Raw genomic sequence first — 16,943 nt, 5'->3', positions numbered from 1 at the left:
ACAACCACAAACAACACCCTCATACAAACAAACAAAGCACTTTGTGGAGTTTCTTTCACACATACACCTAACATTTCAGGACATCAATAGCTACTTGCTCAACCCTCAAGACTAAAAAAACGAAATTCTGAAGTTGCCAAATATTCTGCTTAGTCCGTTACCTTCGGATTATGAACACAGGAGGACTTCTTAAAAAAACATTTGGAAAGCCACACAGCCACCACAATATCTACAATATTATCCCACTTGAAAACTCATCCCGAAGAGAGTAAAAATAGCAGAAATAATTAAAAAAAATGCTAGCTCTTCTATAGTACACCACAGGCAAAATTGAAAAATGTACGATTTCAAACTGAGGTACAGATAAAATTACTGGCGCATGATTTTCAAAAGGGGACATTCAATATTGGGAAACACTTGGTATACCGGTGGAGGGCATTTTGTGCACACAATGAACAGAATCAAAAATGAATGAGCACTCTCAGATTTAAATCGGAAATTGAGGAAAACATGTTGGTTGACAACAGCAACATATGAAACTGCTTAATTTTTTTTTCAAAAGGAAAACAGAGAAATAAATGTTAATACAAGAAATATTTCTCCTGCTAAACCATTTTCATACATGTCACATTTGAATCAATGAATCATTGTAGTTATACCCTTCCTTCCTGATTACACACCCACCCCCACCCAAAAAAAACCAACAAAATCAATATGAATACACTTGAATAAACTTGAATAAAATTGTAGATTTCAATGCAGTTAAATAAAATGCTATAATCAGAAAGAAAAAAAAAGAAAAAAAAGATGAATAACAAAAGCATAGTAATACTGCCAAAATTATGCTTTGATCTGAAATAGGAAAAGGAATATTTACAAGCACTGCTCTCATAAATATATGTGGACATCACCACCCTTGAAGTATAAAAGGATCAATGCCAAGCTAAAATACTCACATTCAGGGGATGTTTTTTTTGTTTTTAATTTCTTTATATATATATATATGTATCATGCACAACACTTTTACAGTTTCTGAATACAGTTTTTTGGTGGTTGTTTTTTTTATTTTTTATACCACAGGTCATATAAATAAAGAAAATAATTACACTGCTCACTCACAAAAGTCTTGCAACAAAATTAGAAAAAAAAAAAAAAAGATCTGAATCTGCAGAGAGACCCACAGAAATGTCTGACTGAACAAAATGACCACAGGCTCAACATTCATGCTCTCACATACACTCCCATTCCAACACCTGCTTCCATGCGTTGAGCTTGGGGGGCTGGGGGGGAACAACAAGAAAGAAAAAAAAAAAACGTTCAGAAATGAGTATGACGATAATTTTTTTTTTTTTTTTTAAAGTGTCAGCATTTGCTGACTTGCAAAATCACGCTTGCAGTTCTTTTTACTAGTCAGAACAGATTCTCAAGGCCCATGGGAGGCACACAGCTAAAAAAGCCAAAAGCATCGTCTCTCTTTGCATTTCCTCACAGTGTGACGGCTGTGGTCTCCCTGGGTGCGACAGGACATGGTCAGCTCACAAGACACAGCAGGCAGACGACAGATCTCGCAGCACGGCGCGCAGAGCGTCACACATCCACTCACGGCACGATCCTAGTTGTGACGGCCACAGCCGTGTGCTGCTGCTCCTCTACGGTGCTGCCATCTTTGCTGATGCTCTCTCTGTGGTGAACAGAAAAAGTAAGTATCATTACTTTCCAACGCCACTTATGACAAACAAATTAAAAAAACATAAAAGCTACTTTCCAGCACCAAGTTGGACAAACCCCCTTCGTGTGTAAATGCAAGCAGACGATCAAATACACATGTCAAATATCCTGTAACCCAGCATTCGGTGGGTTATGGAAACAAGGACATACCCAGCATGCACACCCCCAAAAATGGAGTATGGCTGCCTACAAAGCGGGGTAAAAATGGTCATACAGGTAAAAGCCCACTCGTGTACATACGAGTGAATGTGGGAGTTGCAGCCCTTGAACACACAAGGTAAGCATCCACCCCCTTCTCCATGACACCTGAGCTCACCTGAAGACGAAGCGGCCAGCTCCAGCATCTGGTCGACAAGCTGCCACAGACAGGTTTCCTTGGGAAACTCGTTGTCCACCAGGTTGACCAGGTAGTAGTTGTCGTGGATGTGGTTGATCAACTGGCGGGACTGGGACCCTTCCTCATACAGGTACGCCCAGGACTCCTTCCACAGCCCGAACGCTTCATCCTGTGCAGAAAAAGTGGACGTTAACACACACATACACCCTCCTCTTTCCACTCTGATGAAGTAAGACGTGCGACTTAAAAAATAACCCAAACATACACACTCTGCAAAAGTATTATCCTAAAGAAGGTACTCTCTTAAACCTAGCGTTTTGCAACAGACCCCTGCTGAAGTCTGCGCCAGTGGGTCATGGCAACGTATGTGCAATAAAACCTATCATTTTGTAATTGGCTTGAAAATCCGTTCTCCACCCTTATTTTTATATTGAAAAATCCACAAAACTGGTCGAGGAGATCTGTTTAATGGCAGAGGACTTTAAGCCCTTACATTAAAATACATTCAGCCACATGATATCCTATTGCTGACTGACAAGCAGAAACACATCAGTGACGAACGGTGACAAATACAAAACTACCATACACTATAAATTTTAAAAAAAAGAGGGCGCTAGTCAAGGGGACAAAGGGGAGATTACCTACTTCCGGGAGGTTATCGGCCATAGTTACTTTCGTTTTCTCTGCATAGGCGGATAGTAGTTTGCACAGGACAGGAATGTCAGACCCCTGTCGGAGTCTGCACTAGTGGGTCATGGTTAAGTATGTGTAATTAAATACAAAATTACCATACACTATAATGTTATCAGGCTGTCAAGATGCAAGGTGTAAACGACTTACCTTCCAGGTGAGGAAGGAGACTGGGTCCACCACAGTGGGCTGGATGATCTCCTTCCCAGGGAACACGCCCCAGGTCACAGCGATGGGCTGGGAGGGGTCACAGTTGGTGTAGTCTGCCTGACCCTGAAACACCGTCAGCCGTCAGTGGACAAACCTGTTGCTGTACTTTGGGAGAGGAAAAGCCTGTGCTCTCTCATACAACTGTTTTTCTATTTTTCTTCACACCTTCGTGAGGGGCTATCACTTACTCGTCAGAACTGTTCTCCCCTTTCATTAGACCTTGAGTGGTGGTCTGGACGCAAGTCATTCGAATGAGACGATAAACCCAGGTCTTGTGTGTAGCATGCACTGAGCATACGTAAAAGAACCCATGGCAAAAAGAAAGCTGTCACTGGCAAAGTTCTGTTGAATAATCTATTTGCAGACAGACAAAGAAGGGGCAGCACTCGTCCCATGGGAGAGCAGCCCAAATGTCACACATGGAAGTTTGTTGTGACAAAATGTAATACAATACTACCTGTGGAAACCTTGCAATGAGATAGACTCTCCCAGCATGTAGAAGGTATTCAAATTGTTTATTTTCACAAGCAAAACCATGTTTATCTTTTCTAATCATGCAACCATATACATGTTGAAACATAGAGCATGTTTCAATTTCCATAATAAGGACGACAAACTTCATTACCAAACCATAAAGTAACTGATCAGCAATAAAGTTTTTGAAAGCTTTTACTTGCTTTATTTTCCTCTTACAATAAAAAAAAACCTGTCAGACTGAAATATCTTTGAGTCAAAATATACTAGGGCAAGCCATGCTTTCACATGACTGTTGCATCAATTTTAAAAGAGGTAAAAAGCACCACAGTCGCACTATGCTCTCATCCTACTTTAACAATATTACAACAGGTTGATAGCATTACTTAACAACAACACATCTGAACAAAAGCTTATTTCTACATTACAAAAACATGTTACCTCCCACCTTTTTTTTTTTTTTTTTTTTTGCCTCTTCTTTGCTGAATGTATGTTGTGTGCATTAACAGGAAAGTGCAGATATGTGTGACAGAGACACTCACAGTGTGAGACCGAGAAAGAGAGAGACATTCACAGTGTGTGACACAGAGAGAGAGAGACATTCACAGTGTGTGACACAGAGAGAGAGAGACACTCACAGTGTGTGACACAGAGAGAGAGAGACATTCACAGTGTGTGACACAGAGAGAGAGAGACATTCACAGTGTGTGACACAGAGAGAGAGAGACATTCACAGTGTGTGACACACAGAGAGAGAGACATTCACAGTGTGTGACACAGAGAGAGAGAGATATTCACAGTGCGTGACACAGACACTCACAGTGTGTGACACAGAGAGAGAGAGACATTCACAGTGTGTGACAGAGAGAGAGATATTCACAGTGTGTGACACACAGAGAGACACTCACAGTGTGTGACACAGAGAGAGAGAGACACTCATAGTGTGTGACAGAGAGAGAAGACACTCACAGTGTGATCCACAATGTGGTAGTTGACCAAAGGATAACTGGGCAGGATCTTCTTCAGTGCCTCCACATTCTCACGTGATGTGAAGAACTCCAAGTATGCCTGACAAACACACATGGTAAAAACGGTTACCATTCAAATACTGCCAGCTGCTAAACCAACAACAAAAAGTTGGTTTTTTTTAAATGTGACAAAACAAATAGGCTTGACATTAAACAAGCACAAATTCCACCCCCACCCCACCAGCAATATGAGAAAATCAGAAGAAAGTGAGACCAATTCACAAGTGATTCAAAAGGTAACAAAATGGTACTGCATAGAGGTAGCAAAACGAGCTGCACCAAACCTAAACAAATCGCAACTTGCCCTGTACTGTAATGACATGTTATCAAAGGGAGTAACACCTGAGCAAACAAGAAACACTCAGTCCAGTTAGAAAAACAAACGCAACAAAGCTCAAGTCACCACTGCCCAGCAGACAACAGGATGGAGCACCTCTTGAATCAAGTTAACGCGCTCTCAACAGCACATAACCAGCAGCATGCTCTCTAGTAACAAGTTTCACAGGAGTATCAGTATTAGTATCAGTAGCTCAAGAAGGCGTCACTGCGTTCGGTCAAATCCATATACGCTACACCACATCTGCCAAGCAGATGCCTGACCAGCAGCGTAACCCAACGCGCTTAGTCAGGCCTTGAGAAAAAAAAATAAATAAATAAAATAAAATAAAATATAAAACAACAAAAATTATAAAAAAAATAAATAAATAAAAAAATAAAAAAAAATAAAAAAGCAATGAAAGAAGCAATTCCACACAATTATCTCACACAACTGGATTCCCCTAAGAATCATAAGAGAAAAAAAAATCAATATAACAATCATCAATATATATATAATAATGATAAAATCAATAAATAAATCATATGAAACAAAACAAAACCATCATGTCAAAGGAAAGGCCACGCTTAAAGAACTACAAAAGCTTTCACTTAGGAAAACAAATTCACAAATTGGAGTAACTTTTGCAGTCACTTTTGCAGTCGTCATGGTAACCTCCAGGTAACGCTTGTTATTTACCTTCTGGTAAATGTAGCCGTTGGGGATTCCCCAGCCGACGCTCGGGTCTTCAGACGGAGCACAGTTGACGCGGGGTTGAGAGTTGATGGTGAGCACGCCCCGTTTGTTGATGCAGGCCAGCTTGTCGGAGATGAGCAACGTCTCTGCGATCAGCTCACTGTCGTCCCAGGGAATCCTCGTCACCTGGGGACACAAACAGCAGCCAGTATTAGAACTCCGTTATTTCTGTCACACCTGGTTCATTCTTTGCCTTTTTCCTGTGCTTATGGCTCTGATACCACAGCCACCAGTGGCCCTGTCGCCAAGGACCTTTTTCGAGCGATTTGAGGAAACTGCCATCATCATTAAATACCCATAGTCAAACACCCTGGCAAGTATCAGTATCTCAAGAAGGCGTCACTGCATTCGGTCAAATCCATATACGCTACACCACATCTGCCAAGCAGATGCCTGACCAGCAGCGTAACCCAACGCGCTTAGTCAGGCCTTTAGAAACAATCTAAAAAAAAAATTTTAAACCCCAAAAAACAAACATAAAAAAAACAAACAAAAATTTAATGAAAAAAAACCAACAAAAAAAATTATATATATATATATATATATAATAATGGCCAGTCTGACAGAAACACAAGTACTGGGTCAGGCTGTTCATTTACATATATATATATAAGCGCAAAAAACACAAACATATATTAAACTTGTTTTCTGTGTGCAGATCTTAGTGATAAGCTTCGGCAGCCATCATGACTCCTGTACCTGTGCTCTTCATACGGCTAAGTTTTTTCGTATTTTCTGTCTGTCTGTCGATTCTCTGGCGTTCTTGTTTGTGGTCAAATTATGTCTCCAACCAGGTCACATAATTATGTAGCTCGATTGGGGAATCATGCTAAAATTAAGGCGCGATCGCAATCGATTCGCTGACACTCTGGGCCCTCTACTACTGGCCCTCTAAACAACGCCAACCCGCCGCCTTCTCCACTTCCTCCGCTCCCTCCGGTCGACTCCAGACCTCCGCTACCTCCTACACCTCCTCTGGTGACTTCTAGAGGTTTGTGGTCACACACTCAGGTCAGTGTTACCTTTCATGTCATTTTTATCGATCCGCGAACTCACTCGACGCGATCCGCGTTTTCTCGGCCCTGCCAGTCGGCAGTGTACGAGTCGATCTCCTCTATCTCTTTACTATACCCACAGTTGCACCAATGGAATGGCCACAATCCCTTGGGTAAAAAAAAAAAAAAAAAAAAAAAAAGGGCAGCTTGTCTTGGATCCGCACGTTAGACTGGGCCCTATGTGCGATGCGTCCGTGGTGGCGGCCGTGACATCGGATCACGCGACCCCTCACGCAGCATGCCTCGACCGTCTCGGATCCAATAGCGACCGAGGCGGGACAGCTGTGTTGACAATGATCTTAATTTGTGAAATGTCATCAAAACAGGTCTATTTCATGAATTGCCACCACTGGATCAACGAGTCCTCTTAGATTCAAATGACCTTTTCTCAACAACTGGCCCAACAACCTGTTTTTTATGTCCATTAGTCTAACATACACACACACACACACACAAACACACCAACAACAAAACATAACCCTCCTAAAAAGATGAGTCTGTGCACAGAGACACACACACACACACACACACCATGACCCTCATAAAAAGATGAGTGTGCACAGACACACACATACAGGCTCACACACACACACACACAGACCTACCTTGATGCCCTCCTTGTTGGGCACACCTGTCAGGTAGTGGTAGAACACATCCCACACGTCCTTCTCCCGTTTCAGCTCCTGGCCCCACATCTGGAGCTGCTCTTCCCTGGAGGAGCGGGACTTCAGGTAGAACAGGTGATAGAACTGCAGGTCGTTGAAGGAGGGGGCCGAGGAGTTGCCCCACCGGCCGTTGGGGAACTCGTCCCAGTCAGAGGTGCGGAACACATAGCTGTTGGGGCGGCAGCGCCAGAAAATTGGGCGCACCTGGTGAAGGTAAAAAAAAAAGAAAAAAAAAGAAAGAACAGTTTATATCCAAGTATTGTCTGTATGAATGCATGTTCACAAACACACGTGCAAAATGTCAGCATGCAAACTACTGAAACCAGCTGAAAACACCGAAAAATTACCTACGTATTTTCTGTATGCTTAAACGGATGCATGTTCACATACACACATGCAAAATGTCTGCACACAGTTTACTGAAACCAGCTGAAAACACCGAGAGCTAAAAACATTTACACAATAAAGCACCAAGGCTGAATTAGCAGATAACACTCACAATATAATTCAGGCTTCAGTATCAGGCCAACTGTCACAGTTTAATTTTCTCTCTCACACCCACAGAAAAAACCCCACAAGTATGCACGTTATACAATGACACAAATTACACCAGACCTTACATCATTATCCTTATACCCTTTCCACACTCAGGACATGGTCATGAATTACACAAAACATTACATCACTATCCCTATACCGTTCCCAGGCTAAGGACATAGTTACAAATTACACCAGACCTTGCATCATTTTCTCTTTTCAGCCTCTCCACGCCACCATAAAGCCTCACCTCTTCCTTGCAGCGGGCAGCGTTGGCAGTCTGTTTCCACGGCAACGGCCTGAGAATGTCTTCCTGCCACATGCCCAGTCTCTTCAGCACGGCGATCGTGGCCACCTCCCGGTTGAGGGTGTAGAAGTGGACGCCAGGAATGTTGAGCGTGGAGTCGTTCACACCCGCCTCCAGCAGCAGGCGACACATCTTGACAGCATGGTCGATGCCGAAGTTCCTGATGGCTTCGTCGTTCTCCTTGATGGGGTTGATGGCGTCGATGATGTCCTGGGGCACCTCCAGCTTCGATAGCTTCACGATGTGGCGCAGGGACTGGTAGGCCTGCGAGACGATTCAGCACAAAGATGTCAGTTACTGTACCCATTGGTTGTATTTCTTTTCTTCATTAATCAGCCTGAAAGATGATTCAGCACAAACATCTTAGGTACAGTATCCATTGGTTGCATTTCTTTTCTTCATTAATCAGCCTGAAAGATGATTCAGCACAAACATCTTAGGTACAGTATCCATTGGTTGTATTTCTTTTCTTCATTAATCAGCCTGAAAGATGATTCAGCACAAACATCTTAGGTACAGTATCCATTTGTAGTATTTCTTTTCTTTTCTCCATTAATCAAGCATGTTAGTTTTATCAACTTATGGGTATTCAGCCCTGACATGGACCCTTTGCAATCGGCTGGGCTACTGGCAGCATGATTTGTTTGATTTAAAGCAGGCTTACACAGACAAATTATCAAAACGTTCTCCAAAAAAAAATCTTTTAAAATCTCCTTTCATATGATCTGTATATGGGCGTATACATTCAATGCAAGGTATCAAATAAAACTTAGTATGTGTGATAGCAGAATAGTCAGGCTGTCATATTCCATTTGTGAAGTCTGAACTTAAAAACCAAAATGAGTCCTGCTGTGTGTGTGGTCTGATTCCCTGTCCTGTACAAACTACTTCCCCCCTTGAAGAGAAGAAAACGAAAGTAGATGCAGCTATTAAAAAAAACAACAACAAAAAACAACTTTTTATCTTATGTGGCAATGTTCAAGCACACTTGCTGGAAACTGAATACCTGTATCTTTTCACAAACATATGCATATTCCAGATCCTGTCAACCACGTCAAATTCTAGTTCGCTGTAATGTGATAAAAACAAAAGACACGTCCACAGGAAACTGACCTGAATGGGGAGGACGCCAGGCAGGATCGGACAGTCGATGCCAGCAGAGCGACAGTCCCTGACAAATTTCAGAAATGTCTCGGCGTCAAAGAACAGCTGGGTGATGATGAAGTCCGCCCCAGCGTCCACTTTTTCCTTCAGGTGTCGGATGTCGTCATGGTACGACGTGCATTCCGGGTGTCCAGTTGGATAGCCTGTGGACAGTATCTACCTGCATCTACTCATTCTCAACACCAACTGAATGCAACAAACATCTTTTGAAATCAATACCACGCAAGACTGGCTCATTTTCACTTTGACATAATAAAAACAGGTTTCTATAAGGAAACTGTACTGGTGGGTTCAGGTGATTCATTTAAAACCCCAGTCTTTAAAACCCCACAGACTGGGACTGGGAAGTAATTCTTGTATGTCATCTACTTGTACTTTGAACAGGAGTCATGATGGCTGCTGGAAAAAGAGGGCGCTAGCCAGCGGGTCACGGTTAAGTATGTGTAATTAAAATACAAATTAAGGCTAAATGCTGCTTAGTGTATAATTCCAGGCAGACAACTGGATTAAATTATTTAAGTTTATAGGGCTGAAAATTTTTTTTTGATCATTCAGATGTCTACAACACAAAGAAAAACAACAACAAAAAAATATAAACCAAGTTGTGATGATTTGCTATTGCATTTATCAATATATCACTGATTTTAAATGCACAACATAAGAATTAAGAAATACATACAAAATTCCAACAGAAGACACTTGACAGTAATCATGAAAAAGAGATTCTGCCAGCTCGATCCCAAAATAAACCAAGACAACATATCAGACAATTCAGTTAACAACATCTTTCCTTCAAAATCCACACCTAGACATTATACATGACGAATATAATCAAACAGACCACCCAAAACGCCCATTTTCAAACTGCTCGTTCACCGATTTCCACAAAGCCAAACGCCTGCATGTGGACTGACCTGCCACACAGATGACAAAGTAGTCGCCAAACTCCTCCTTGATCAGTTTCACAAGGTCTGTGGCGTAGTTCATTCCAGTCTCTGACATGGTCCAAGTCTGAGCACCATCTGGGGGATCTGGAACCATTTTCGTTGCCCTTTTGTTTAACGGTAAAAGAGCAGTTTTACCATTCTCTTTCATGAGGGTGCAGCTGCTGTGTAATATTAAAAAAATGGTTTAAAACAAGTAGTAACATTTTCTCTTTTTTGCTTGACCTCATTGTGCTCAATATATATATATATATATATATATATATATATGTGTGTGTGTGTGTGTGTGTGTGTGTGTGTGTGTGTGTTTTCACAAATTTTCTCCAGTACAAAAGTAATGACTACTACCCTCTGTTGTGTTAGGGGTGGTGCTGGTGTGGGGATGAGCATGCATTCTGCAAATCTTGTAGAAACTGATACATCGATCATGTTTTCCTGATTAATAATATGTCTAAATGGATTGGTGCATTATTCGTTCATTTTCTTACAATGTATCTTATCTGTTAGCTTTACAGTTTACACTTCTTTGGTTGAATGAGAATAGTAATAATAATAATAATAATAATAATGGATGCACACATAATGCGATATACCACCTCACACAGGGGCCTAGAGTACCAACAATTAACATCAATACGAGGGGAAAAAAGTTTTCAAAAATTAACAACACAAGGCACCATAACGAAAACTCAGAAGTAAGAAAAAGGGTGTGTGTCAATGATAAAGCACACATACACACAAAAACCAAAGTAATAAAATAAAAAAGATATACTTTTTTTTTGCAAATGTCTACATAATCATAATGTCAACTGTTCAATTTTATACAGTAACCCCCAAAGCAAAAAGACAAGACTCTAAATGCATGCACAACTCATTACTGCTATGATTTGTATCAAACACCTTTAGAGCAAAAAAGTTTGACACACTTCCACAGAAGTTAAGAAATAAACCCCACACAGCAAAAAAACCAGACAGATCTTATATACATGCTCAACAACTTTTTGCCACTATGATCTGTAACAGAATTTAAAAAAATAAAAAAATAAAACAAACAAAATTAAAAACAGGTGACGCACCTCCTCTAAGAGCAAGGATGTTCCTGATGCCCATGTCCTTGGCCTTGTTCAGGTTGGCGACGACTTCCTCTCTGGTCTGGTTGGCGCAGGTCATGTGGAGCATGGTCTCAATGCCGCAGTAGTTCAGCATGGTTCCAGCCATGCACGTCGAGCTTGTGGGCTTCTCCGTGTTGCTGGGGTCCCCGGCTGGGTGCCAAGTTATGTCACAGAACAGGGGGTTCCCCTCGTTCATGCGCTCAAATCTGCACAGCCGAGAAAGTTTTTTTCAGCTTGCTTTGAATTTGACCATGTGTCCAGTGAAGTTCACAGGTGTTTGGCCGATAAAAAGAAATCGTGCATGAATGTGAAGACATTACGACAGGAACACTGTCATAGTCTTAAAACATACTCTATTCGATTCCATCTAAGGGCAACTAAAATAGAAGTGCATTCCAGAATAAACTCTAAAACACAATCTATTCCAACTGAGAACAACAAAAGAAATATAATGTATTCCAAAACAATCAATGCCTATACACTTTGAAATGCTGCAAACACAATACTACCTTCTGAGAACAAAACAAAACAAAAAAAACAAAACAACAAAAATTTGGAAAGCACCAATTACCTTGAAATCAGATTAATAGCTCCATTGCTGGTCCTCGGAGGGAAAAACTCCAGAGAAAAGAACTTGTCTCCCGATGTACTCCGTCGGTAGATTCTGTCAATCAGCCTCTCGTAAGTATTGCTCATGAATGATGGCGAGACAGGACGAGACACGTTTGGTGAACTGGACTGGCTCCCTGGTCCATAGCTTCTGCTGGAATGCCCATTGGCAAATGGAGGGAGAGCATCCAAGTCTTTCTTCTTGTCACCCATCATGGTGGCTGAGCTTTGTACGATCTCCGGCATTGTGGCACGTTTTCAGTATCCGGTTCCGACTGAAACAAAGAGGGAAAGGACTGGCTCATATAAACTGTCAGTAACTACCACACACACACACACACACACACATCATGGATTTCTGTGCTCTAATGCAAGTAACACAACCATATCTCTTGGGTGTTTTCTAATTTTAATATCACTGTCAAACTGATTCCATAGATTCCAAGATACTCCCAACATAGAAACTGAAAGTTTAGACATTTTATATGCAGAGGTAAGCACTGAAGCAGATTAACATTTTGTTCAAATTTTCTAGTAAATTACATACACTGATACACATTCATGACTCAAGTTAATTTTAATGCACTCTTGCAATAACACAATCTAGGAATAACATATAAAGGATAACACCAGATTTGTCAATATTGTCTAAGAAAAGAAAATCAGGCCTTCTACAGCTATACAGTTAATGCAGAATGTCCAAATACAAACACAGATTAAAAGAAAAGTCATCAGAAAACAAAAAAGCACTGTTGCTGAAAAACATAAAATACAGCAACAGATACTTGAAAAAATAAAATAAAACATTACTCAGATAAAAAGAACACTTAAAGCTAAGGTCATATATCACCCTTTAATAAAAACATAGTACTGAAAATATATCCCCACAACCGATCAATTCATCTTCCTCTTCTAAGCTGGAAGTGAATGAATCTGTACACTCAAAACTAAACCTGTGGGAATGATCAGCTGAAGCAGGCACTATCAGCCCACATATAGGTCAAGGTGTGTTGTGAGTGTGGAGCCCCAGTAGGAGTATTTGTCAGGTCTATCTATAGTTCTTATATAATCCCCTTCTGAACTAAACTGCTGACACAGAGACAGTTCAACTCTGTAGTCTGGCTGATAAAAACTGCCAGTAAGCAATACTGATTGAAAATACCACATAGTTTATTTGTTATCCAGGAATTCATGAAAGTCTCTTTATTCACTAACAATGAATAATTACGTACATGGACCTTTAATAGTGCTATTTAGTGCTAATTCTAAGCAGATAAAAAATAAAAAATAAACAAATAATAATAACAATAAATAGTAAAGAGTGGTAACTCTCTCCATTCACAAGGTACACAACTTCAAGTCAGTGCTGCTTACACTACCAATTCAGCTAGCACACAGGTAAATAAAAGGTACATTGGAACAAACCCAGACACTTCCTCAATAATAACAATAAAGCTTCTACAATGCAATATATCGAAATGAATTTGATCATTTTTTCGTATTCTTTTTAAGTCCTGCCAGTGATTCTCAGCTGCTCTGCAAACATACCCCAAAATGCTGTTTGTTTATCATGTGTTTTTTAATGCTTTGTTTTATAGTGCATCCATGCATGGCATATATATATATATAACATCACACCAATTATGACCAGACCAGTACAATTAAAATATGGCATTCTCATGGTACAAAGAACACTCAGTGTCCTGCATTATGATGATTACTTATATATTGTATACGAAAAAAGAAGAAGTGGTATTTGCTATGCCCCAACAGAAGAGGTGAAGGCTCACGTTGTGACCAGGAAAGTGTTAATAAAAAGGTCCCTAAGTTCACATGTACATCTGAAAGAAAGGGGTTGGGGGGTGGGGGTGGGGGGGGAGGAGGAGGTGATGTTTGGAAACTTGGTGACGTATGAAATTACGCATTTCTCAACCAAATCCTACGCGTATTTTACCAGTTTTGATGCGATGCATGGTGCCCATGTTGAAACCGAATCAAATGATTTCACATGGGCATCTCAAGTTTCGCTTTTGCAGTCACATGACACAACTGCATTCAACGACTTCCTGCACACACTTTTCCCAAGGCGTCTCAATGCCAACCACGAATGTTTGCGTGCAAAATAATACTGAGATTGTGAACAATTTCATCACAACCCGTTTACTTGAGAGCCAGATTTATATCATTATATACACCTGATTTAAAAGCCTCCCCGAAAATATCGCACATTGAATGGGTTTCCATTACTAGTATTTGGCTATTTCTGGAGAAAAAAACAACACACACACACAAACACACACACACACACACAACGTGCGTTTTGTTTACAAAATTTGCAGAGCCGTCCACGCTTTCATAACAATCACAAAAGAATGTGCGTATTGGGTGGAATTTTTTCTTAATGCATTCACTTGTACTGAGTGCACCACATAACAAGGAAACCAAAACTCACTCACCGTTAATTTAGCGAGCTTTCTAAAGGTTCTCCCCTGGATAATTCCTTTCGACTTTGCTCCTTGCGAGCTGTCCTGAAAGAGAGGACGACCATAGCGATTGCTCGGGTTTTGTTCACTTCTGCAACCAATCAAATGATTCCGTCGGGGCTGCCCTCTATGTCTGCTATTTTTCACCACCACCAGGGGAAACAACCAACCGCACATGAAGGAAAATTCCGAGTGAAATTGGGCTTCCAGATAAGGATCAGCTGATAGCGGTTCAGTGTGCTGACCCTACGTGTTGAACTGATCGTACCGCGATCGAGACGTGTGGAGCTGATGCAGACAGATGATCCCGATTCACGTGCTGATACGGGATGCATTACGTTTTATTCATAAATTGATTGTTATGTACTCGTGTCACGTTTGTCAATTACACTTATTGTCCCAATTATCATCTTTAATTTTATGTTGGCTGACGTTTTCAGTGATGTTTTTGCGTGGTCTTTCAAAGATTTAGGCATGCATCTGCTTAATTTATTTTCATTTATTTGTTAATTCATCAATTAATCATCTCCAGACAGAGGAAGACTCTTGACTGAGAAAAAATAGTTAATTATCTTCTCTCTCTCTCTCTCTCTCTCTCTCTCTCTCTCTCTCTCTCTCTCTCTCTCTCTCTCTCTCTTTTAAGTAGCAAAAGAGGTGTAACGTCCGTCGATTATACGGATCAGTCCAGTTCACACGCTTTGACACCTTGTTAAAAATGCGTGAACTTCTGACCATATCAAAAGATAAGATACTACTACTAATACTGAGAAACAACAACAACAACAACAACGACGACAACAGCAATAAGAACTACTACTACTACTACTACTACCAATACTACCACTACTGACGACTACTAACTCAATCAATGAGGATAATAACAATAATAATAAAGCCCGAATTAACCTGGCTTTGCCGGTGTGTTTCAGGCTAAAATGGTCAGTTTTGTTTGTAGCCCACGATCCGATTTCTGTCACTTTGAGAGAAACAAGTCGTCACAGTGGGATTGCGAGAAAGTGAAAGTTCCCCTCCCACGTTTTCTCTCAATAGCGAGAACGTTTGGTCGAGGGTGCCCCAGCGACCTTGTCCCACAATGTGAGCAAAATATATCGTATCATATCATATATCGTATCATATCACATCAGTCACATCACATCATGTCATATCATATATATATCTCATTATATCACATCACATCACATGACATCATATCATGTGTGTGTGCGTGTGCGTGTGTGTGTACGTGGAATGTGACATCTTAAATCAAAATACTGTTGAATTGCATATTGTTTTCATTATGTTTATGTCTACTTTTAGTACTCTGTTATATGCCTATCCTTTAACTGTGATTATTATTGTACGTGTATGGCTGTGATGGTGTGATTATTGGTTGTACGTGTATGGCTGTGATGGTGTGATTATTGGTTGTACGTGTATGGCTGTGATGGTGTGATTATTGGTTGTACGCACATATTGCCGTAGACGGAGGTTGATATCTAAGCATTTTATGTCTTTTTATGAATAAATGCTGAATGACTGTGATTTTCGTGTATTGTTCTGTGTTTTACAACACAAATAAATTTTTCGTGTTGAGATAATAAAGTATTCAAGTATTCTGTTTATATATATATCTATCTATATATCTATCTATATATATATCTATATCTATATATATATATATATATATATATGTGTGTGTGTGTGTGTGTGTGTGTGTGTGTGTATGTGTGTGTGTGTGTGTGTGTGTGTGTGTGTGTGTACATGAGAGAGAGAGAGAGAGAGAGAGAGAGAGAGAGAGAGCAATATGATAATGGAGCGAAACAGTTAAGGGAAACAACGCTCACCACTGAGAGTAGATGAGTAATACCGACTTTTTAGTTTCTGCCAACCATAACTATTATATACGTATACTGATATCAATGAAAATGGAACGCAAGTTTTAGGCCTAGATTGTGAACTGAATTGTCAAATAATAATGATGATGAATATTACGTTTGGAAGTGCTATCAATATCGCAAGAGTGTGTGTATTATCATCGCTCGCTCGATGATGTGAATGGTTTTTAAGGGCAATAACCACGATATCTGAGTGAGAGCAAAACGGCTTCATCTTGAGCGAACAACAATGAGAGAAACAGAGAAGAACTTTTACAGCTTCGAAAAAGGAAAGTATAGAAGGATTTATATCTCAGTTTAGGTATAAAGTAAAGTAAATTGGCATTACATCAACAAACAAACAAACAACAAAGAAAGTGAGGTTAAACTAGCAAATACTTACATCATATAGGTATCATCGACGAAAAAAACACCAAAAACAAACAAACACACACACACACAAAAACTACAGAAATTATCAACCAAAAAAAAAAAAAAAAAAAAGACTGAAAGCTACTAGGAATATAGATGTGCATGTACAGTCAATGAAAAATTACCTGTTGAAAAGGTTTGTATCATATTTACGCTTACACCCAGAATGTTAAAAAAGGCAATATGAAATATGTCAATCTATACATGTGAAAACTGGTTCGA

At 40.2% G+C, this 16,943-nt stretch overlaps 1 protein-coding gene across 1 annotated transcript; it reads right to left on the bottom strand.

Moving 5' to 3' along the window:
- Positions 1-293: 293 nt before the first annotated feature.
- On the bottom strand, positions 294-14,514 carry LOC143287501 (methylenetetrahydrofolate reductase (NADPH)-like). Its single transcript, XM_076595533.1, has 12 exons — positions 14,389-14,514; positions 11,895-12,207; positions 11,288-11,529; positions 10,182-10,298; positions 9,217-9,410; positions 8,047-8,367; positions 7,200-7,463; positions 5,483-5,665; positions 4,409-4,507; positions 2,906-3,028; positions 2,045-2,234; positions 294-1,681 (listed from the first exon to the last, which is right to left on the bottom strand). The coding sequence occupies exons 2-12, from the start codon at positions 12,176-12,178 to the stop codon at positions 1,650-1,652; spliced, it is 2,049 nt and encodes a 682-aa protein (XP_076451648.1). The 5' UTR covers positions 12,179-12,207; positions 14,389-14,514; the 3' UTR covers positions 294-1,649.
- Positions 14,515-16,943: the final 2,429 nt, after the last annotated feature.

This window comes from Babylonia areolata, chromosome 11, assembly GCF_041734735.1.
Source record: "Babylonia areolata isolate BAREFJ2019XMU chromosome 11, ASM4173473v1, whole genome shotgun sequence".
Lineage (NCBI taxonomy): Eukaryota > Metazoa > Mollusca > Gastropoda > Neogastropoda > Buccinidae > Babylonia > Babylonia areolata.
The sequence above is the reverse complement of the archived record's forward strand: the minus strand, read 5'-3'. Positions and strand labels throughout refer to the sequence as shown.